Source organism: Centrocercus urophasianus, unplaced genomic scaffold (assembly GCF_019232065.1).
Source record: "Centrocercus urophasianus isolate 14NV4802_14NV808 unplaced genomic scaffold, USGS_Curo_1.0 seq_14, whole genome shotgun sequence".
Lineage (NCBI taxonomy): Eukaryota > Metazoa > Chordata > Aves > Galliformes > Phasianidae > Centrocercus > Centrocercus urophasianus.
In genome coordinates, this window is record NW_024884586.1 from 12,597,592 (window position 1) to 12,622,540 (window position 24,949).

General features: G+C 41.3%; 1 protein-coding gene across 3 annotated transcripts in view; it reads left to right on the top strand.

Annotated features, from left to right (window-relative positions):
• The window catches only part of LDLRAD3 (low density lipoprotein receptor class A domain containing 3), a 104,589-nt gene extending 90,807 nt beyond the window's left edge, over positions 1 to 13,782 (top strand). For 2 of the 3 annotated variants that reach the window (XM_042814824.1, XM_042814826.1), the window contains exons 5-6: positions 7,030 to 7,375; positions 8,921 to 13,782. In XM_042814824.1, the coding sequence (XP_042670758.1) occupies positions 7,030 to 7,375; positions 8,921 to 9,182 (608 nt within the window). In that variant the 3' untranslated portion in view covers positions 9,183 to 13,782. The remainder of the gene's footprint in view (positions 1 to 7,029; positions 7,376 to 8,920) is intronic. The other variant, XM_042814825.1, reaches the window with a different exon arrangement.
• Positions 13,783 to 24,949: the final 11,167 nt, after the last annotated feature.

Sequence of the window (24,949 nt, forward strand, 5' to 3'; positions counted from 1 at the left end):
TTCTGTCCCTGCTTTAGTTCAGTTTCTGTTCTCAGTGTGCATTAATGATCAAGTTAACTAGCCTTTTGGACTATCTTGTGTCCGGGAAGTGCTGCTTGGATCAGTGTCAGAATGATCCCGAGCTGTATTCTAGTAATACTTTAGATTCCTCCTTGGCTTCCTTCTAGATGCCAAGCGTGGACCTTTTGTTTTCACGCTCAATGGCTGAGCTTGGCTTTGCAGGCTTTTACATTGCTCTCAAGTTAATTTTAGAACTTTAGTTGCCATGGGTACTGCTAAGTAGTTCTCACTTCTCTACTTATTTGCTCAGTTTGCTGCTTTGCTTTTTTTTTCCCTTCTTTTTATTTTAATGTTTGAACTGCAGTGTGTGAAGTGCATGGAATAATTAGCCAACCCAGCAGAAGATAAAAAGGAGGGCATGTGAGAGGTGAAGCTCTTGATCTTCAGTCTGATGACTCAGCTGCTCTTTCAGCAACTGCAGACTTAAAAGCACTGCTCATGTGCTATGTGGTCAGGATGTGGGGTTTAAGCCTGGTGAGGCCCAGGTAATGTGTTCATTTAGATGTACTGAATGAGATGCTGAGACTGCTACTAGTTCTGCTGACTAATACTATCTGGAGGCTTATCTGTACTTTGCTGGCCAATTGTATGTAAGTCCGTATGTATATATGTGTGTTCTCTGCTTTATGTGTGGCCTGTGATTCTATTAAACAGTAACAGTGATCATCTTGCTCAGAGCTTCTGCAGTGCATAATAAAAGGAAGTCTTTCCTTAGTAGGCACTGAAGGTCGTGAATGTCTTTTCAGTCTTCTGAAAGAAAAGGCAAAGATGCATACAGTGCTATTTAGACTTCTGATTTATATTGAAATACTTAGGCTTTTGTGGAAAATGTGGTTCTTGACGGTACAGATGGTCTTGGGAGGAGGTCCTTAGTGTCCTTCTGCAGACCAAGAGCTGTGGGGTAGTCTGCAAAGTGACTTGATCAAGACAGTGCAAACAGCACTTCTGCACATCGCTTGTGTCCCCTCTGGAAGGAGCAGCAGTGCAGAGGGGTGGTAACATCTAGATTTTGCATACACCTGTTATCATTGTCTCTCCAACATTTCTCAAACATCATTGTCTAGACTGCATGTGGGCATAACAGGCCGAGGAGCCAGGAAGACTGTGAGAAAGTGACCCAGTGGGTGACTTCTAGAGCTGTGTTAAGAGCCACCATCTGCTCCATTTCACCTCAAGTGATGTGCTGGCTGCTCTGCTTCTAGTTCATGGATATTAGGAATGCTGAGGTGCATGTCATGAAATAGCTTGAGACCTTTCCAAGCCAGGATACCTTTGCACATCAGTGTTGCCTTGATGTGAAGCCCTCACTCCTATAGACATAAGTGGAAGAAGCAAGGGATTTCATTCTGCTGCTTTCCTAGAAATCTGCTGCATTTCCCAAGCACCTGATAGGTAAAGATGTAATTGTACCGTATTGTTTCAGCCAATTCCCATAGCTAAGGTCTGTTTAGTACATGTAACACTTGTATTACCAAATCTCTCTTCTGTGCATGAAACATGGAAAGCCAAAGCAGGGCAGAAATGCTCCTCAAATGCAGTGGGAAACAAATCCTGGCTGCAAGTGTCTAAGGCAAATATGAAGCTGCTTGGGGGTGGGAGAATAAATGATAACTGAGCATGAAACTCCATAAAGGAGCTGGGCTGTCTGGGATAGATATTGTTTCTAGCTTGGAAAAGGGTGGTAGGCGTGCAGGGGATCAAAGACAACTGGATTAGAAAGGCCATCACTTGAATAAAGAACATTTTTAAAGTCCAGGGCACTAATCTACATACGGCTTGTTGTAGTGACATGTGACATCGAGGTGAGATCTGTAAGGGGCTTGAAGTCTTAGCCTGGATGCCTTAGGTGTTGCTGTGGCACAGAAGGTAAGTATAGCACGGAGGCTCTGCCTGGCTGTATTTGATTTTTGTCATCTTTAACCTTCCTGCTGCAGAGCTGCTCTTTAACCAGTTGGAATTTAAATGTGTTGTTACAGTAACGTCTTTGTTGGAGATGGACCGTGACTTGTGTTCATTAAGGCTACGGATGTCTGCTCAGATTATGTATTTCAAAAGCTTTTTCTCTGATGAACTGTGAAAAGCCAGGCTTGAGCAGAGGATTGCAAAAGATAAAATAATAGACCCTCTTCCCACTGTCTGGCAGACCTAATGCGGTTAATGCAGCTACTCTCAGATCTTTTCAAAAACTTGGAGACAGCAAATTTGTTCACAGTCAATAAGATGGTCTTCTGAGCACAACCCCTTACGTTTCCTTTATCAGTCCTTTCCTAAATTATTCACAAAGCTTTTTACACTCCAAAAATCTCCAGTCTGTGGATTCAGCATTTCCCAGGTAATAAGGTTTAATAGGCATAAGTGGCATTGATAAACTGTTTATACATGGTGCGATTAAAAAACATAGATCTTCTTAAGGGAAAAAAAAACATGAAAGAATAAATACGCCACAAATTTAAACTATATTAGCCTTCCTGCTCAACGTTTTTTCTTGCAAAATTGCATTTAATAGGAAAGTAAGGAAAACTCTCTAAAGCTACCTGGATGATACTGGCTGCTTCTGGGAGCAGATGGCTGTATTACCAAGAGATTCAGTTCAGTGCCTTCCGTGATGTGTAAACATTTGCTGGAAGTTACTGGAGCAGAACGAAAGAGTTGCAGCTTTTTCTTTCTGAAGTAGTATTGCATGTTTGGCGAAGGTTTTTCAGGTGGTGTTTTATCTCACCTTTTCTCTATTAAGAAGTGTACAAAATGTGTATGATTCATTTAAGCAGTGTCAGCTTCCCATCCTTCCCTTCTGCACCCTTGCACGCTCACATAGTTCTAGGACAAACTGGAATGACATCTTTGGAAGCAGCTGTTTGCACTTCTATTTTCTCTTTGTGCAAAGCCTTCTCTTCAAATTTGAAGACATTGACAACATAAAGTAATAAGGGGAAAGGGAGCATGTGTGGCTTTTCTTTTATTCAGCAAGTTATAGAAGCATGGCAGAAGAACTTATTGCGTTCTCCTCCACTCTTGCAGTAGCTGGACGTACATCTCTGATGTGTGACGCTTTTTTGAACGTGTGTTGAATTATCATTAAGTTATTCATTTCAACAGGATCAGATAATGGAAGAAAAGACATTCTCCAAATGTCTTTTACAGTCAAAACTGTCTTGTAGTTTGGCTACTTTTAGCTGTTACATAAAGCAGTTTTTGTTCTGGGATGTTATTTTAGAAGGAGACCAATAAGGGTAGTTCATTTTTTTTTCTTTTGAATGGCAAGTGTTTTCTCTAGGGCTACAAGTCAAGCACAGCTATCAGGCTCAGGTAATGTCTTTAGCATTTTTGCAGTTAGTGACTTTGTTAGCAAAAGGAAAAGATGAGACAAAGATTCGTCTTTCCTGGTTTCAACTGCACCACAGGGGAAGTGGAATACCACTGGACTTCATTTGTGAGCATCTTTTGCTAAAGGACTTTCAGATTTTGTATTTATGGCCAGAGGGTCCACCTATAAGGCAAGAATAAATATGTTGGTGTGGGAGAAGAGTGTTTCAATAGTACCCTGTATGTATAGAGGCTTTCCGCACTTAGGGAGATGGATTATTTGCACGCAGACAGAGAAATGTCTGTATTCAAAGTACTCAGCACTGCCCAGTGTACAAGAAAGAGCACTTGACAGATAAAACCTGATTTTTTTCTCTTCATAGTGTATTTCTGTACCCCTCAGCGCAGCACCATGCCAGAGTAGCATAAACTAGTACTTGCTGCACTGATGGGGATGCTAATTTAGATCCCCCAAACAGTGTTGCTTATGGGCTAGTACAAAGGCCGTGCCAATCAGCTGTTTTCAAAACAGCATCATTTTCACTACGTTTGTGGTTGAGAGAGATCTATACTGACCCCAGTGGAGACATGTCTTAGGTTGCTCTTATCTTCAAAGATATGGTGAAGTAAATGGAAACACAGGCAGTAAAACTAAAAACCTGAAAAGGAATAGAGAATTACTGGCAAACAAATGATGTAATTCCAAAACTGCAAAACAGTATGTTAAGTGCAAACTTGCTCCAAATCTTTGTAAGATAGCTAGGCTACTGTTGTGTGAAAAGGTTTTGAAGCTAGATAAAACAAATGGTCAGGTTTTGTTTGTTTGTTTGTTTGTTTTTTCCCCAGCCCTATATTGTCCTAAAGCTGGTTATCGGATTCTTTCTCCTCTTTAAAACATCTGATTTTTGGCAAAATGTTTTTGAATCTGTGGAGGCTTTTCATGCAGGACCTAAAAAGGACCTATCCCAAACAGACAGATAACCCTGTGTGTTTTCAAAAGAAGTTGACATATAATTCACTGCTCTCATTTTTTCTTCATTTCTTGATAAGATGGAGATTAATAAAGAGGAGAGACCATGTTGCTGAGAATAGTTCCTTGGTAACTAATTATGTCTCATCAGGTCTGCAAAAGCATTCTGTTCTCACTCTTCTGCCCATGTGCTTTAACTGGTGAACCAAGATGAGTGGAAGTCTTGTAGTATTTTACTGGAATATCATAACATTTTTTCTTCCCTTGCGCCAAAGATTCATAGGCAACTATATTCACCCATGGATCTCTCCTTGCATATAAACTTGTTGATGTTTTTGTACAAATGATCTTCTTGTCACTCCACTCCCAGCACTGGCCCTTGTCTGTGTTATGTGACAAGAATTCATTATTCAGCAGGTGATGTTAGAGAAGCCGTAGTAACATGTGATGAGCTGTAATTAAGCTTCCTAATGTATATAAATTCATTTCTTCCCTTCTGCTCTGACTTACATTCTTCGTGCAGACTTTGTTGAGTTTGCTAAGTGAGCCAGAGACAGGTAACAACAATTTCTGCTTCCTCTCCAGTGCTGCTGTGTGGGGAAATAAATTCATGAGGGATTCTCGCTGATGTGTGTCATAGACAAGAAAACTGGGATTATTCCGTGGTGAAATGTGGCTCACAGGGGGCCTGCAAAGCAGCTCTCTGGTCTGTGGTTACAGTGGTTTCGACAGGAGAGCATGTCTGTATCAGAGCATTAGTTTTCTTTGTGGTAACAGGACTGATAATCATGTTTTCTTAGTTCCAGTACAGTCTTTCCTTCCCTTCTCTTCCTTCTACTAAACTATTTTTGATTAAAATTGAGATGTTTAAAGGATTAGCCAATTTCAGTTGTATTATCTTACCTAACTGATACAGAAGTTATTTTTAGTGATGCTGTCAAGTGTTGCTTTGTGTTTTACCATGAAAGTAGAGTAGTGAAAACAAACATTGCAAGAAATACCCAAAGGGTCTTGATTCACAAATGGTGCTTGAGGAAAACTGTTCTACTTTGTCAGATACATTTTGTGTACACTTCATTATTTTTTTCCCAGAGACAGTTGTAAGTGGCTCACTTGCACTTCTGAGTGACCAAGACCTGTCAGCTGGTAGGTGGGAAGGGAAAAATCATGTTAAGGTATACTGTCTCAGCCTTTTGCTGTAGGGAATGAAAAATTGGGATAGATGGTCCCCTTATAATTTTGTGGATTTTAGAGGGTCAAAGGGGCAAGGATTTTTTGTTTGCTTTTACTCTGCCTCGTGTTTTTGCTTGAGATAGATTGATGTTTTGTGTCAGAACAGCATTTTTATTTTTGTGTCTGTAAGGAGTTACAGCCTCCACAGGAATGGAAATTCCCCCAAAAGAGAAGGCAATTGTTAGATGCAGTTGGACTTTATCAGCAGGGTGTTGACATGGAACAAGGTTCCCAGCCCTGGCACTGAAGTGTGGCAGTCACGTCAGTGTGTGTGTCATTTTGCTTCTTTAAGCCACTTTTTCTTTGCATTTTGCCTCTTTCTTTGTTGTTTCTTTTTTTTTCCTCATAAGATTTGCATGCAGTTCAAGGTCCATGTAGATGTTATAATTCCGTTACCTTGTTGTTTCTCTGGACCCTGAGCAGGGATTCCTTCTCCTGTGTCGTGGCTCTGAACAAATCCTGTATAACTTCTTTTAGAATACTCGGTGACTTTGCTGATTGCTCAGTGCCTTCTGCACATAAAGCACTGGCTGTATGGTATGTGAAGTACGTCTTCTGATCTGCTCATCTTCTCTCACCAGTCTTCCTGATAAAGCTGCCATTTGCAACCATGCTCCTGCGTCTTCCCACCCAATTACATTTTCAGCCATTCCACTGTCCATTTCCAAGTCAAATCGAAGCTCAATTACGTGATTTGTCATGCCCTCACTCCTGCTCACATTTTACTTTTCCTCATTTTATTATAACCTAACCCATTTGTTTGCTTGTTTTTTTGTCCTTCCTTCCTAGACCTCTTTGCTTTTAAGCTTGTACATCTTTTACTGTTATCATGTCTACCAGGCTTACAACAGTGGTTTTATCTGCAGTTCCAACGCACTTTCTACTTTTAAATTACTTCCAGCAGGAGGTCTGTTGATCACAAATGTCCAAATTATCATTTACTGAGCAGCTATTTGTATTCTCTTTTACTTGTTTGGACTGCTGGATTTCTGGAGCAAAGGATGTAGTTGTTACCTTTTTTCATAAGCTCTAAGTAAACATCAGTTGTACCACACTTTATAAAAAGCCTGATCTTTGCTTTTAATGATATTTCTGATTGTAGTATGCTTTGCCAGATACGGTTATGGAATTGTGCTTATGTCTCAGAAAGGGATGTTCTAACCTGTGGAAAAAGTAGTATGAGTGAAAAGTATGATTGAGCGAACCTCATGATAATGCATGTGCTTCACCAAAGTGTATTTTCCTGCTCTTCAGCATTGTCTCTCTCTTAATTTGTCTGAGACGTGTATTACAGGTGAGAATGAACTGAGAGGTGGTCAGCCAGTCTCTGTTTTGCATGCGTGTAGTTTTAATATGCTAAGACACTTGCTTTGTCACACAGCATGCTAGCAGAAAGAGTATGTTGTATTACAGAACTGTAAAATGAAATGAATCTCAGGCTTTCTTCTCCTTTTGTCTTGCAGAGGCAGGCAGCGGCCAAGATTACGTGACCTCAGAAAATCAGCTGCTCTATTACCCCAGTATTACCTACGCTATCATTGGTAGCTCTGTCATTTTTGTGCTCGTGGTGGCCTTTCTTGCCTTAGTCCTGCATCACCAAAGAAAACGCAACAATCTCATGACCCTGCCAGTGCATCGCCTGCAGCACCCTGTGCTGCTGTCTCGGCTGGTGGTCCTTGATCACCCACACCACTGCAGCGTTACCTACAACGTCAACAATGGGATCCAGTACATGTCCAACCAGACCTACCACAGGCCAGAGGATCTGGACTCGCCTCCGTCCTATTCAGAGGCTGTGCTGGACCAAAGGTATGTACAGCAGCTATTTCTGTTCTCACCAAAGTTTCACACTGGTTGCAGCTGTGTGCATCTGTGCTTCTGCTTCCTGTTTATTCTTATTATGCTTTTGATGGTGATACTGTGTTGGTATTCTGTCAAGTTCACTTGCTTTTATTACCATTAAAGGCACATAAGGCAAACTGAAGTCATGATCTTTGCACGTGCAGTTGTGGAAGCAGGAAAACGCAAAGAAATTTAGAACTTCTCTTATAATATCCTGTGCCAATCTTGAGTCAACACATGAAAACTTAATTCGGATTTTTTGCCAAAAGCTAGCTGGTAGGACATACTGTTAAAAATATATATGTATATATACATCCTGGAGATGAGTGATAAATAAGTATATAAAGTGAAGAGATCTGCATTTCTTGCATCAAGAAATTGAATAGATCCTCTGCTTTATACCACTTCTCTTTATACCCGGAGAAGAAAAGAGAAAAACTCTGAAATGGAAAGCTCTGTTCTTTTTTCTTAAGTAGCTGAAAGTGCTTTGAAGTTTTGCAGGTGTGTTGATTTTGTATTGGTGACACTGGTTTTATTTGTAGATCATTAACCTTTGTTTTAACCTCTGCCTGTAAACTCTTCCCAAATAAAATTGCTAGACTGACATCTTTGTACATAAAAAGGGCATAGTGGGAACTTTGATGATCCAAATTGTTCACTGTCACCATGTCACCGTTCTTTAGCACAATCTCTGGGATCTAGGAATGATAATATAATAATTTACATTCCTATTCTCTGCTGATTTGGCAGCAGCTTACTTGTCTTAATGTTGACATTCATAATAGTGATATCTTTTCATTAGTAAGGACAACTGAATGAACAGCAGTCCAGATTGTAATCACTTCTCACCTGGGCCACTGCAAACCATCTGCAATTTCAGAACTAATTGCTCCCGATACCTGATATCAATCTGCTAAACTCTGTCATTCCTTTACTTTTTTTTACTATCAGAATCCAAAAATAGTCTTACTGAATCTAGTGCCACATCCTTTCTGTGCCTACTTAGCATTGCTTTGTATGTGGAATGCAAAAAAAATTCTTGTGAAGAATTCAGTTCGTTATTTATTTGTAGAGCCTAAGCCATTAATCTTTGTCACTTAGCAGAGGTTTCTTCAGAGCTTTGTGCTCGCATCTTTATCTACAGATGCAAATCTACTTACCTTACTTCTTTTATAGTGCCTTCTCAGGCTGTGTAAAAGTTACACAAGAAAAACTCTTACTTCTTCATCTTGGAGGGTAAGCTGAGATTTGTTTGGCAACGCATGTTCCTTGCAGCAGGAAGTCATTAGTTCTGTTGCATCCTGACCAGAAACCTTGTTACCTGGCGGTGCCTTGGAGATTTTGGAATAACATGAATAATATGGGAAGGTCTGTTTAAGATCATCTGGCAGGTGTCATCATGGAAATGCCAAGAAATACTGCTCATTTTATTCTTTATTGGAAAAAAATCTTACGTACGGTTTTCCATGCCGCTATTTTCAGTAACCTCTTACTACGTTATGTATCTTACAGCAGACCACCTTGGTTTGACCTTCCTCCACCCCCTTATTGTTCTGAGTCTGAATCCCCTAATCAGCCAGATCTCCCTCCTTACCGGTCTCGGACAGGAAGCATGGTGAGCACAGACACCCCCACAGCTGGAAGCCCTCTGGGCACAGACAGCGGTTGGACGAGAGACATTCATGAGAGCATGGATGGCCACAGAACCCTTCTTGAGAGGACAGCAGATCCAAGCAATTCTCTGGTCAACCATGTTGATGAAAGAGAAGCGTAACTGCTCCACTGTTTGGGATGGACAAGAAGAGATGCTCTTTTTCTAGTCCATGTGGGTTAATTTGCTGTTGCTGTAAGGTTCAGGCAGACGTGTGCCTGAATAACGACTTGATTTGTGTCCACGTTAAGTTGATTTTTTAATTCAGCATTTTGTGCTCATCAGAGACAGAGCTGTGAGAGCTGAATGTGGAGTTGCATCAGTTCTTGACAATATTCCTGCAAGCAGGTTCCAGTTCAGACTAGCAAGGGAAATGGTGCTATGCTGAAGAACTGATGTGCTGTATTTCTCAGAATATATACTGTATTTGAATGTATATATGTGCATGTGTAATATTGACAAACGTTGCACGCAAAAGCTATGCCGGATCTCTTGTTTCTAGACTGCTTCCTGTCCTCTGAACTGTTTCTTCCTGCTGCCTAGTGCCAGGTGGTGGTCATTGAAGCACGAGAGAAGCAGCCCTTCAGGAGGAAAGAAGCCTAGGGCTAAGCCCACTGGCAGCACTCAAATTGCAGAAGATAATGTATATGGCCCTTCTCTTCCTTGCTTAGAACTTTCTCCTTGTGAATGTAACTTTCATTTTTAGCTTGTGACGATGCAACAGCTCTATAACTGTACAAACAAGTGTTTTTTGTTATTATTCCTCTGCCCCAATGCTAGTATTGAGGTCAAATTTGCATGGATTTTCTCAGGAAAACCACAGAGGTTGGCTCATCTGTCAAACTTCAGGCTGACTGTGGAGGCAGTGAAGCTTAACACACCAGCTCAAGATTTCAGACGTGGCAAAACAACATCACTCTATGTTTCTTCTTAAAAATAAAAAATAAAAGTTAAAAAATAACAAGCAAACAAAACCAAAACTTTTCCGGCTACATCTTCAACACCAAAACCGGCCTGAAGCAAACATCCATCGTGGAAAACTTCTGTGTGGATGACTAGCTTGTTAATTTCTGAAACAACTGAAGGTGGGTGAAAGGTTTAGGGCTTGTCAGCATATGGTCATGTATGGATACACGTGTTTAATACTGTATGTATGTATATACGTCATGTATTGCATAAGTTTAGTTCTGTTTGTAGAACTTCAAAATCTTGACATTTTTCTTACGATGTTCTCACTGCTTTTTCTTAATTGTTTGCCATTATTCGTATTCATTTGGTTCAAATTCTAGTTTCTTCAGATAAACAGAATTACTTTTATCTATTTTGAGTTTTTCTCTTTTAATTCTTAGAATGGTCTCCCATGAAATATGTTTCAGTGCGCAGTGCTGAATCACCCACAAGAAAGCAACTCAAAGGTAAAGGTTTTCAGAGTGGAAAGAGGGAAGGTAAACTCTGAATTTTAATGCTGCTGCAGTGCTGTGCTTGCACTTAATATACGGAAGAGAATGCAGTGTATTTTTTCTTGTCTGGAGGGAAATTGGTCTTGAGAAATTATTTCTGTTTGTCTATTAGCACATTTCCCACTTCTCATCTTCCAAGTAATGAACACTGTCATTAAACAGGCTTTGCTGTTTAATGGAAAAGAGGGAAACTACTGTTCTTCCAAAGGCTCTGCTTTTTTTCCTCCCTATTTAAGGTAACATCTTTCTCCCAAAGGTTAGATGCTCGGGACTCAAGAATTCTTGAGTGTGGGTGTAGGTAATGGAGTGATTAAAGTTCAGTCTCAGTTCCAACACATAAAACTGAATTGGTTTTGTGTTTGTTTTTGTTTGTTTTTGTTTCCATATCTGAAGTCATCTGACATGATATGTGGGAGGCAGGCACCAGATGGATTTACAAGCAGCGGTCCTTCCAGGGCTGAGGTGACACAGTGCGGACACTGTAAAACTGTAGTGCTGATGGTCTTGGCTTTATTTGGAAATAAATTAACAGCAGCTTTTCCTTAAGGGCTTAGGCAGCCTATTCTGAAGTGCACTGAAGAAGATGCTTCTTGGTCCTTGTAAAACAACATGCAAGCCACGGTCAGATTCCATTCTTGGTGGGAGCTCAAGCAGTATAGTTAGACTGTCATGCACGAAGCAGGATTTGGCTAATTCATCAGTCCTTGCAAATTGCTAGGCAGACTGTTGTCATTGTCACATAAATAGTTGCTCTATATTTTATATGTAAGTCAAACTTGAGTATAGTTGATGTGACAGCATATGTGGGCATGGGAATGAGTGCCAAACCCTGCTGTCCCTCTTGTTGCCTTTGTGTAGGGATCTGCACAGCCTTCTGTAAGCAAACAATGTAATACATTAACGAAATTAGCCTTATTTTTCTATTGCAGTTTTTGAAACATTTTATTAGATTTCAGAACTTGCTACTGAAAAGTTTACAGTGGTTTCATTAGACTTTCATTTTTCCTGTTTGAATAGCCTAAAGCTGTATTAGTGAAACTAACCGTTGTGTCCTGTGTAACTTAAGTGGCACATATCCCTCTTGCAGGCCTTCCATGGAAGACTGTACTTCACATGTCTTCTGACACACAGTATATGCAAACCAAACATGTTTGCCTTCAGAATCAAAAAAACATTATCTTGCATTGCCAAGAAGTAGGAAAAGAGTGGAAATAGCCTGCTGCTTCTGTCTGTGTCAGTCTCTGTCGTTTATGTACATATATATATATATATATAGAAGATACACTTTCAGGTTGTATATATTCTTGTCACTTTTGCATTAAGATAATCCATTTGGACTTTAAAAAAAAAAAAGGAAAAAAAGGAAGAAGCATTCTAAGTGGTGTGAATTTTTCCCTTCCAGCTAAGGGTGTATTTATCTTTGTATAGGAATCTTTCAGTTTTTTAGAATTCAAGTTATAAAAGGAGATTGTGCCTTTCTGACTGTATGTTGGTTTGGGGGGGCTGTTGTTACATATCGTTGTCTAGAGATCCAAAAAGAGAAACAAGTCTTGTCTTCCTCTTTGTTGTTAATTTTGGGGACCACTTTGAGAAGTACAGGAGTTCAGTATCTCGTTCCAGAAAGGCATGCTAAAACTTTAAGGAAAGTTTTCATCTTACTCCAGTTTTCTGGTACCTGTAATAGATTTGCTAGCTGGTTTCTTTGGAGATTGCTGTAGTATCATACTGAAATTGTTTATAATATGTCACTTCTGGTAGTGTTAGTACAGCACTGTGCTGCATTATTTAGTGGAATCTTTGGAGAAGCGTGGTAGCAACAACTGCACTGATTAAATTAAATATTTCATTGAAAATCCTGCAGTTCCTTCATCTTCATCTTGTAAGGTTGAAGCTAAACGTTCATGAAGTGCCGTGTAGTGGGACTTCTGTAGCTGGTGAAGTTGGAATTAATCATTCTATTGTTTGTGATTGCTCTTAACCTTTTAATTTGAGGTGCGTCTGCCAGGAGCTTTCTCTTATACTTAATATTTAAACAAATTAATGTTCTTTCAAAGGCTGATTCTTGCACAAGTAAAACAGATTTCTCCAGAGCCAAGTTCTGATTCCTGATCTGTATTCAGTAGTGACCACAGTAATGAGTAGTTCCACTAAGAGCAGGGATTAATTAATAAATTTGATTTCAATAAAACAGTTGGAAGAAATGATTGCTTGAGGTAAATAAAGGAATTGGGTTTAGGCTGTTGGAAATAAGGTTTGGATTATTTTTGAAAACCGTGTATTTAAATTTCAGAAGTTTTGATTATCTTTAACCTCTGTAGAAGTCAGAGTGCTGTGTATTTTAAAATGAAGCCATTAGTGAATCCGCTTGATAATAAGATGAAGTTCCTTGTATGGCAAATTATAATTTACTCTCTGGTATTGTGCTAATGGAAAACTGGCAGTAATGTTTTTGCCTCTGAACAATTTTCTCTGCTTGTGCCTGCAGTGGCAATACATGACAGTGCTGCGACTGCACTGCAATTTTTAAGTAACTCTGCATTGGTTCTTCCTCTCCTTTTAAATCAGTTTTATTTACACCACTTCACTTTGATACAGCTAATGGGGCCCTTGTGATAGATTTAGAAGTTGGGTGGAGGAAAGAGATGATGACTCTCATATTAATTAATGCTGCAGCTTGTTAATCTTGTGTGCTTTACTTTTTAGACATCTTAGAAAAGACAAATGGTTTTAGTAGATAAGAAAAACTATTAATGATGAAGAGGATAGAGGGACACTGATTCTGAATTTAATTTTAATGAATATTTAAAATTGTCTAAATGAAGGAAGAATTTAATGCTGTCTTTTTAAAAGTGGTGATCGAATGGCAAGTACTGTTTTTAACTGTTGCTCATTGGAAGCTATTTTGCATATATGCCTGGAACTAAAATTGTAATCAAGTGCTCTTCTTGCAGTTCATATGAGACCTGAAATATGTTTGTTAGCACAAGGCTGTATTGCATTTGTGGACTAAAATATGTAACTGCAGAAAGAATTTCAGTACCATGCTGGATTCTGCTTGGAATGTATCTCAGTACAAAACTGTGGCCTTTGTTTGTCCCTTTTTTACTGGTTTGAGGGTTCTTTTCCACTTGAAATTAAGATGTTGTATGAGAGCTTTAAGGGAAGCTGTGTGTTGAAACCCAACCTTGTCTTAAACTTTTGTAAACTGGATATCCTCAAAAATGTATTCTGTATTCCTGAATAAAGTTGGTGTTTTAATACTGCTCACAAGTGAAGATGTCCCCTATCTCACGAAGCATCTTCTTGTTTATAACCTCTTTTGTGAGGCTTCATCCATCTTCTCTTGCATACAGCAGTAAGTTTTGTTAATCATCGTGAGTTCTAAATACTATTTTTAAAAAGGAAGTGATGATGGAAACCCATATGTGCATATATGTATAAGGATATACTGACGCATATGTCTTATATTTATACTAATGAAAATTGCCTGATTTCTTTCTCATCTTCCCGTTTGGCTGGTGCTGTCAAAGACAGGCAGCTGAAGCAGCCCTGTTACGTTGCTCTCTGCTCTGTTGCAAAGCTGTTGAGATCTTGGCGGAGGTCGGTGCTCAGCACTGAGTGCTGCACACGCATTTCCTAGCCGAGCTGCAGGGCTTTCACCATTACCTTCTACCTCTCTCTTTCCACCTTCCTCATTTCCACCACTCGCATCCCCACCACAGCATCCCCGTTCATCTCCATCTCCTCCATCCACGTGCCAGACACATGAGCCGGGATGGCATTGAGGCGTTTTGGAGAGGATGCGTGTCTGGCTGCAGTCCCATGGCAGGGAGCTCCCCAAGCTCGTTCCTGATGCCAGCTTTGCCATCATCATTGGAACACTCGGCCCCACCAGCTCCAGATCCACTTGACATCTGGATCATAGCCGCTCTTCCTATGGAGGTACGTGGTGAGATGGTCTTCACAAAGGGCTAGTGTTGAGAAATACCCTTTATGTTATGAAATTATTTTCACATACTAGGAAAAACAGGTCCACGTATTATGTCTAAATATTTCTGTCTATGAAACCACGTAGAGGCTCACATATTTCACTTCCATGACTCATCTCCACTCACTGCCTTGGCAAAGGCCATGTCCATTCTATCTTTCATTCTCCTGGTTAATTAAGTCACATACCCTCACTGAAATGCTCAGTTATCTTTGTTTGGCGCTGGCAGACTGCCCCAGAATAAAGAGCTGTGGATTCAGAATTCACTGCAGCACCACAAGGGAGAGGGATCTGTTGATGCTGCCACAATGCATCCTCTGCGGGGGGGGGGAGCTTGGAGCTGATTCACTCAGTCATGTCCCAGCAAGAGCTACGCTTCAGAAATGTTGATTCAGAAGACAGCCGCTTATGAAAACAAATAGCATGCTCTCCAGCTAAGCTCCCTGATTAATCATTTTATTCTCTCGGCATCCAATTTCTTCAAAGACCTTAATTTTTACACCTCAAAAATTAAATATGCTGTTTATTTCAGCAGTGATTTCATGGCATCTTTTCTTGCTGATTTGTAGCAGTCTCCTAATCTTTCAGCCTCAGTTATCTATTGGTAAGAGAAAGCTAAGAGGCTTTTCACCTTTCGGGGAGCTATAGTCCAAAATGAAGTGCTGTTATTACTTGAAGTAAAGGCATCTTCGTGTGGAAATTCGCAGCTCTTCAAGTGTGCTTTTCGTAGCAAAGTTGAGGGTATGCATTTTGCATAAAGCCCTTTGGAGAAGTGCTGTATTGATCTCTAGGGACTTAAATTTTCTGTTTATCCACAAAACACAGTGTGAATAACTAAACTGAAATGTAGTGCTCTGCTTCCCAAAATCCCAACAGTACTCCTTACAGCCATGTTGAGGGAAGTGCTGCAGAGAATAGGCAGTGCAGTCCTCTGGCCAGTCCGACCCTTAGTATTTTTGTGGAAATATGCCCAAAGTGGTCCAGTGTTACATTTGCTTTGGGAACGGATACTATGCAGAAAACTTCTTTCACTGAGAATTGATTTGGGACCATCAATTCCTGTACTTTTCCCAACAACTGCTATACAGCTAACTACTTTTTTTAGTAGTTCTCACCAAAGTTAATTCATACCAGTCATCTTGAAGTAAAAAAAAAAAAAAAAAAAAATTGTATATATATATATATTTATATATATATATATCTCATTCCTTGATACCACAGCCTGCAACTCCTTTGAATTTAAACAATGATCATTCCTCAGTACAAAAGTACAAGAGACTTCATCTGTGTAAGAACAATAGGGGTAATAGTCAGTTTGATCCAAAACAGCTCATTTCTAGAACAGCATGCTGGCAGTGTCAGCTTGATGGAATGAGTGAGTGGTCTATCACAGTTACTCGGAGTACTTGCTGTTTCCTTGACAAATGTTAGTCATGTCACAGCACAGTGATGAAGAAGTATGATGTTGTTTTTGACAGTAGATTTTTCTTCTCATTTGTTTGTGACAGGGTTATCTCATAAAATGCTGTTTGCCCAGCAGCAGTGCATTCAGACAGCTCTTGCTTGTGCAGGTTTGAAGTAGGAGAAAGAATATATGGTTTGTTAGTTGATACAGGTGTAATCCATGGAAGTTATACTTCCATGCTAGTAACTCTTAGGAAGGAGGAGAGACCTAAATTTTTCACATCAGAGATAATTTTATCACTTGTCACTGCTGAATATGCAATGAGAGACCCAGAATTTACTGCTCAGTACTTTCTGGAGAGGAGCACTGTTCTTCATACAGCCTTTGCTGTGTACCACATTCACTTGTTGTAGCATTGTGGATCTGCTTATTGAGAGTGTTATGATCCAAGTCACAAAGAGTTGTCTGGGTACATCTGAGAGGATTTCTTCACAATGGTGAAGGCTGCCTTTCCAGTGTATTGTTCTATGTGGAAGTGGGGGGAATTTTCTCCCCCCACTTTTGATGAAAACTGGTTTCCAACTTGTGTTTTGTTTCTATATTCCATCCATTATACCTCAAGAAAAAGTATTTAAGTGCTGCACGGTAAATGTGTTTGCAAACTTAGGAAATGTCGTTAATAATTGGCTGTTCTTTTGCTGGTTTCTATTTACCCAAATGCAAAGGCAAGAGTTGTGTTTATTGTTTTCCCTTGGTAGGCTGTACAGAGCAGAGGAGTTAGCAGAACCAATGAATTATCCAAAGTGGATTTAGAGAATGCTCTGCTACAGAGGTAATGGAGCTGGCTTTAATACCTGCTTTCAAGGTGTTGTATTAGATATGCTGGTTCAGGCATGGATTATGTAGATACTGCCATGACTGAGCTTCTGCAGAAATAAAAGAACGCTCCTGCCTGAGAGATGCAGCAGATGTTCATTAGTGAAGCTGGTCTCCAGAAGCTGCGAGGCCAGGCTTGGTAGTTCCTGTGCCCTGAGCCCCACTGGGCCTGGCGCTGAGACTGCAGTCACAGCTGAAAGGAATGACTGTTGGGGTTTCTGAAGCACAAGTTGGTCTGTCTGGTATCTGACACTGAAATATGTGAATGTGGTATGATAATCACCTTCTTGAGGAAGATAGATAGAAATCATTTGCTTTGTTGAAGTCGTGTTTCTCAAGTAGCTAACCACTCTGGTTAATCTTACCAGCAACTCCTCTTCCTTTTTCTTCATTGCAGGGGCAGGAGGAAGATTTGCACTGTTTCGTGAGTGAGAACACCTGAAACACAGATAGACACCAAGTTTAGTTTTGGAACTGACAGAGCTGTCATCTTCCAAGATATAGCCTCCAACCATTGGGAAGCGCTGTCTTACCCATTATAATCTGTTGAATCCATTCAATTTTGCTTGCACATTTAAGAAAAAAGACAAAGGAGAGTCTGCACCTGCCTTTCAAGTTCTCTTTATTTTTTCTTTTTTTTGTGAAAATTAGGGCAGCAATAGAAGCAAAGTTTTGAATTCCATATTTTCTTCTAACCTCTAGGTACTTGTTTGCATTATTTATGTTTGCAGACTTACAGAATTCTGTATAGCTCAGTGTGTGGAGGCTTCTGCTCTACAGTAAGTTTCCATTTAATTTCAAGCAGGTATTTCTGTAGGTTTCTACAGGTTAACAAAAATGCAGTGTGTGGATGTCTCCCAGAAGGGAGCCAGGGTGTATTGAAAGCAGTTGCTGTAAGTAATGCCAAAAAAAGCAAAGGTGTAGAGATGCAGCTTGCCAGTCCAGTGTGTGAAGGGTAGGAGTATAGGTGTGGGAGCTGTAGAAACACCTTGTCAGATGCCTGGCACCATGATTTTTTGCTTTACACGGTTGGGAATGGAGCAGGGGGAGGTAGGAAAAAGAAGTGCATATAAGTAGCCCAAAGTGATGTGGGAAACTACAGAGAGAAGAGAGAGCAACCTGGCTGCCTTTTATGCTGACATTTGAAAAATGATCTCAAGATAGTGCTTTGAAGGTGACTTGGTAATATTACTCAACAGGAAGAAAGCCCCCACTTTCTTTCCTCGATACCAGTATTGAGAATATTAACGTGGGGGAGACTGGTTTGAAATGATTGTTTTTTTCTTCCTTTGAAAATATAGGCAAAGTTAATTATGGAATGGCAGCGGTGTCTGATCTGAAGCAGGCACTTTCATCTCACCTCTTGCTTTTAATATCACTGTGCTCTTATCTCTGCTTGGAGGAAGGGATGTGGGGGGAGAGCCCAGGTGCTCTCGTGGCCTGGCAGTCACTAGATGAACGGGATGCTTTGCAAGAGTGAGGCCATTAAAGACTGCCAGCAAAAAATTAATAAGAGTTTAGGAGCTAATTTCCCATGGTGATGGTGACCAAAGGAAGAAAAAAATCTGTGGTCTGTAAAAGACAAAGAAAAACTATAAAAATTTAATGAGCCCAACTACTTTCATACTGTCCAAAATACATTCAGCTTTAAAGTCAGCGGAAGCAGACAGGAACTTGGAGATGTGATGGGTGTTTCCCCTAATGTCCACTGACAGCCTCAGTCATACATTAACCCTTCCTTTTGTTAAACAAACCTAAGTTGCAACTATTAATCATTATTAAGGGCCTGCCCCTATGCTGGCAGCATTTTTTGTATTAATCTGATAGAGCAAGCAGAGGAGCTCTGTTCCTAGCATAGAAAAGCTTGATGCACAGCAGTGTGAGCTTTAGCCAGGTGCCTTAGGTCTGGAAGAGGCATGGATATGTCACTCCTAATGCAAGGTCTTATGAGGTCTGGGGTTATGGGAAAGAAGTGCTGCTGGCTGCTAATCACAGCATGGCAGAAATAGCCTTCGCCTTTGGTTTTTCCTTGGGGGCATGTGGGGAGAGCCTGGGTGGCTCTCAGCTGCTGGGGAAATGTCATGGAGTCTGTCTGCCCTCATCTCTGTTAAGTCTGAGAGCTTAATGAAGGGATTCTGAAGCATTTCTTATCTTACTGGGACCCCTGGATGGATCTCTTCTTTCAGCTTTGTGTGGTGCTGCCCTTTGGTAAGAAGCTGGTGCTTCAGCGCACACGCAGTCTGAGAATGTTTTTTTTTACATCTTTTTACATCTTTTACATCTGCCCACCTGTCTGCTTTGCCTTTGGAAGGCCATTCAAGCAGTTAAAGGCCATCACTAAAGTTTTCTGGGAATGGTTCTATTGCTGTTGGAGATGAGATGATCTTGTACGAGTTTTGTCCCCCAGCTTGCAGCCAGGGAGCAGGTTTGGGTTTCCACACTGCTGCAGCTTGACTGCCTACTGGCCTTTCCTGTCCCTGTCTCTCACATCTTTAGGTGGCCAGTGGGAATAGGTGAGTGTCTTTTTGGAGGCAGCAGCTTGGAGAAGTGTCTCTCTAAGAGTACATCAGCGGTGACTTGGTAACACCAGACATTCCCAGGGATTGAGTTGGGGCACAAATTACCCTTTATTAATGCAGTGATTTTTTTTCTGTAGTCAGTGGCCCATGCAGATAGAAGTAATATCATACTTCTCTGTAAGAAGACTGAATTCATGCAAATTATCAGTCTATTAGTTACGATGTGTTTGTGTTTTTCAAGTAAGTAAGTTTTATCCAGTAGGAAATTACAGCTTCGGCTGTGGTCTGGTGAGTCTAGGAGTCACAGCCTAAGGAAGAACCTGTCAAATCCAGGATCTAAAACAATAAAACATCCGAGGTGGTTACTGCTGAGTTAATGGCCCAGTGAAGAAACAAATCACTGTGTGCCACTTCATGCTTCTCATCTGCCTGATCTCTTCTTCTTCCCAGCAGTCATGCTGCCCTCATCTCGCACACTAATCAAATGCAATCCAATATAATCAAATGCAATGCAATAGTCTCCTTTTCCTTTTCAGGCTAGGCTTATTTTTAATCCTGTGCTACAGAACAAGGGGGCACACAGAGATGAAGCTGAATTCATTGCTCTCCCTCTGGGTCAACAGAAATGACTCAGGTCTTTTCCTCGATCAATGAGTTGCCATCATGTCCCAGCAACCTTGCACTCCCTGGTAGAGAAGTGAAAAATGATCCTTTGTCTTCTGTGTGGCATTGGTACTGTGGCTGAAAAACGCTCCCCCTTTTAAGCTTGCTTATTTTATGGCATTGTGTATTTTTCTGTATCAGCTGTGTGATGGTCTTCTCATTAATCAAACATGGGCTGGCCTATGAACTGCTAACCTGGAGCAATCTCTGCTAGATTTTACCCCAGTAAAGGGTGGGGATGGTTATTCTGCGGTGGTGTCCCTTGACATGTTTCTTTGCTGTGTGCTCAGATAAATAAGTGAGCTGATTGAGGATTAGCCTGGTTATTTAACGGCCTGTCTTTGAAATGCAGGAAGCATTTACTGTTGTTCAGTCTGTGAGTAGACTAGTGATTCTCAGTTAAAGGTAAAAGGGAAGGGGAAAGAATCAAGAAATTGGCTCTTGTTGCTTTAGAACCAGTTTCTGAAAAATACTGCAGAAAATTGTCATTTTCCAATTGATTACATTGATTTCAAAGCTTCTAATTTTTGAATGTTGAATGCCCTGCTAAATATACGCTGCTCAAGTGAGACTGCTAATGAAACAAACAGATGGTGATCTGAATAGAGTAAAGGGACATAATAAAGATGTGCTTTGAAATAGCCAGACAGAGCAAATTGCACAGGAGATTGGGGAAAAGAAAGTGATGAAAAACTGAGAACAAACCATTACCGGTATTGATGTTATTCACCAAGTGGATCAGCATGCAAGTGGGAAGGTGTTTGATTATCTTCCATAATCTGATCTTCAAAAAAAGCTGGAAGAGCCATTTTTTATTTGCTGAAAATGTTGGGGGTGATGGACAAGAAATCAGTCTTAAAGCACGGGGGCCAGGCAGTGCGTGTGCATCTCATTGCTGCCTTGGGGGCTGTGTGTATCAGCAGTGACATTTGTTTGCTTTCTATTTTGAGCATCACCTGAGGGGAGGAAAGAAAAACAAAGCAAAAATTCCCACACTAATTTTGTTTGCTTCTTTCCCAAACTGACACGATTTGAAATGTGCTAGAGGTTCAGGGAGGCTTGGGGCAAATGCTGAAGTTGTGACCCTCTGAATGTTGGGCTGTATTGTAGCAAACAGAGTATCCTCCCCCAGTCAAGAAAAGGGCTGGCAGAGGATGGCTGCTAGGGTGGCTGCTGGGCTGCCCGCCTTGTTCACTGCTCTGCTCCTACTCTACTCCTACTCTGCAGCTTCACTGGGCTGCCTGTGCTCTGTGCTAGCAGGCTGGCTGGTGCTGCACCTTGGTCTTTCAGTTAAGATTTGTAGGCCATGGTGAAGTAGAATGACAGGAAGAAATAATTTACTTACATCAGGTCTGAAATAAAAACAAGTAGTGGGCTGTGTCCCAAAACAGCAGGCTACTGCAGGACATGGCAGTGAAGAAGCCCATGAGAATTCTATTGCTGCTCATCCCAGGGGTTGCGCTGCAGCCATGAAGCGTCCCCCTTATCCCACATTCCCCATCCCAGATCATTGCAGCCCACTTGGCTAACCCATACTGTAGTGCCTAAAGCAGTTAATTAGCCGCTGAGCACTTTGGAGAACTAAAAGTTATTCGCTTTGGACTAAGGTGAAAATCCTTAGGATGGAAAGTGAGAAAGTGACACCTCTGTTTCAGTCCTTGCTCCTAAAGATGGGAGGACAAGAATGAGATTTAGAAGTAGGTTTAGCGATGGATTAACCCATGCCCTCATCTGCACTCAGCTACATTGAGGTAACGAGAAAATCAAGATCCAAGGCACACGCATCTCCAAAGCTTTGGTATTTCAGCATCTGATGTTCTGATATTTCCAGTGAAAATTAATTGTTCTCTGCTGTCAGCTGAAGTCTCCACTGCTCCCTCATTAGCACACAGCCAAATGCTTCTCTCTTCTGTCTTGCAGGACTGGGACTCTGTTTTATTTGCTTGGGTTTTGTTTGCTGTGAACAAAACCATTCCTTGTTTCTGTGATTGTACCCCAAAGGGCAGAAGAAGGCAAAGCTGCACTCAACATCTCCGTGCTCATCAAAGGACTGTTTTGCAGCCTGTCTGTGGGCATCACCTTGTGCCTTCCTTTGCTGTGTGGTGAATTCTCAGGCTTCCTCCCGCACCCTTTTCTCTGATCATTAAAATTGTTATGATCATGTCTCCCGTGGCAGAAATAAATAGGAGCTGTGAGTGCCCTGATGGCCCAGCTTGCTGTGGCTCATTCTGTGCCAAAACAACTGTGACAGCTGCTTGGTTTCACAGAGAAATGTCAGTATCACATTGTGCCTTCTGCTAGGTTTATAGGATAATAAATACGTGACTTAAGAGCAAATTCCTCTTGGGCAGGTACATGTTAAGTCCTCAGTACATGTACCCACTGCTATCTGTGTGTAGAGAACTGATGCATGTTCAGCACAGAAAGGATGATACAATGCGAGAGCTCTGAGATGGTGAGATGCTGGAAGTCCCCTGATTCAATCCTTACGTTATAAGTGCAGACTTACCCTCCGTCGAGCCGTCTGTTGTTTGTCACCCTGAAGTCAAAGACTGAACTCCTCACACGGGGCACCAATTGCCTCATCCAGCGCAGAAAGGACGATTTGATGTGAGAGTTCTGTGATGTTTCTACACTCCTTTATTACAATATCCATGTATATATACCATACATGCAGTCAGGTAAGGAATGCAGTCATCAAGCAGCCCATTTTCTGCTTGTCTAGAAGGTAATCTTGTATTATACCTTGGGACGAGTGTGCACACACTCCTGTTCTTTTGTGCTCCTGGCATGCAGTGTGACTGCTTTCAGTCCTGTCCTTTCTTTCATTTGCCCAAGGTGGTGTTCCACCCACTGTTCCACAGTCAAACTCCAGCTGCTGACCTGACCCATGTCATGCTTTGATCCTTAAGAATAATATCATGCATTGTTTTTCTTTTATGTTAGTTTATTATGCTTAACTATTTTAATTACGAAACCAACTGTCTCTCAGCACTGCTATAAACTGAGGCAATAACAGCCGTCAGTAAGGCTCTGCATTACTAGAGAGTATGTAAAAGCTTATATTATATGCCATGGTCTTGAGGACAAAAGCTGGGTTATCAAGCATTGGGCATGTTTAAATGTCTAGTCAAAAACACAGTGAAGTGAAGACATGATTGTTTTTCATTACATGGAATCAGCTTTTTGCTGATTTGTGCTTCATGAACCTGATACTACTGACAGAGTTGAGACAATTCTTTGAGCTAAAACAAGTCCTCCATTTTGCCCCACTGCAGCACAGTGGCACTGCAGCTGAGGTATCCAAGTAGCCATCAACTGTTTTTACTAATGAGTGTTGCTACCTTTTTGGAAACAGTAGGTTGTCATCACAGTATTGCATAAAAGTGAATTTGGCCTTAAAACAACTTCTGGTTCACCAACTCTGAGAGTTGTGAAACCTGCAGGTAATGTGATTGGAGGCTTTATTTGGTTTTATTGCCTGGGCTTTCCTAAAGATTTGTATGTGATTCACTGGCTTTTGACCTCTTTAACCTCATTTAAACTGGCCTTGCTCAGACTAACTTTTCTGTGGTCTTCTAGAGCCTTTGCAAAGGGATGGCGCCAGCCAGAAGACTCCAGCACAGCTAGGAACTATCCTTCTTTCTGCAGGTGCTCTGCACGGCTCCCTGAGGACATGTGGCCACCCTCCAGGACAGCAGGTGAGAAGGGGTCTCTACAGTGCAGAGAAAAGCACGTCTAACTGAGGTAGAGGGTTGGAAGGTGATTACAGCACAGGTGTGGTGAGCCTGGGAGCTGAGCTGGAGTTGGGGAAGGCGGTGAAGATGATGTGTCTGAGGCAAGGCAGAGTAAATCACTCAGCTTCTGTGTGTCCTTGGTTCTTCTTTGTGAAACTGTCTCATCTCACCACCTTTGACAAGAGGTGCCTGTTAGTAATTATGTGACACACAGGTTAAAATGTGATGGTTTGTATTGTGTAAACCCTGTTGTGTTTTTGGAAAGGTAGGAAAAGAAACAGTTCAGGTAGCATCCCAGTGCTAACTCATGGGACACTGCCGTTAGTTTAGTGTCAAAGTGGAGAGAGAGTTGTTAATCAGGTGGGTATGACCAGTGGTATTTCACAGGGCCTTTTAAGTAGCCTCAGATGCTACAAGAGGAGACATGAGAGAACTTCAAACATGTAGATGGCTGCTGAAAAAGAAGAAGAGGATCATTTGTTCTTGCACCAGTTGGATGGGATGAATGGTAGTTGGCTAAGAATTCAGATCCAGGCTGGACGGTAGGAAACATGCCTTTGTAAAGAGGAAAAAGTAGTAAAAAAAAAAAAAAAGGGCACAGGCGTGGGAAATGTCTAGTTCCAGCTCAGAGCTGTCAGAAGTGATGTATCGGCCTCCTACTGCAATTGGGCTATGGTGACCATCCCCACAGCTTTCTGCAAGCTGTGATATGGAGAGATCATGCTCATTCATTGACCTTGTCCTTGTGGTTCGTTTGCTGTGGAGTCATATGCGGAGAGACTTTTGTGCTTTTTTGCTGTTCTCTCTGAACTTTGCTTTACTTCATGCCTTTTGGCTTATGGTGTGGAAAAATGAGAACTCTCTAAGCAAACTTACAGCAACTTTGAGCAGTTTCTAGGCTGTGGCATGCAGGCAGCTGTTTATTTATAAGGGAAGTTATGCAGACATGGCAAGGAGTTGGCCGTTGACCCTTGCATAGTGTTGTAATAAATGGTGATGGAGGAAGGATAGGAAAAAAATCAAAGCGTCTTTACTTCAAAGGCAGAGAGAGAAGCTGCAATTAACATGGTCAGATATGGGAAATTCAGCAGGGGAGAGCCAGTACCAGAATTTGCACTGATGTCCTCCAGTCCAGACCCTATCAATCTTACCAGGGAATTTGACAGATGAGGAAAGTCAAAGAGCAGCTGAGGGATTCTGAAATCAAAGGACTTTGAAAGCTGGATCAGAGAATGGAGCTCT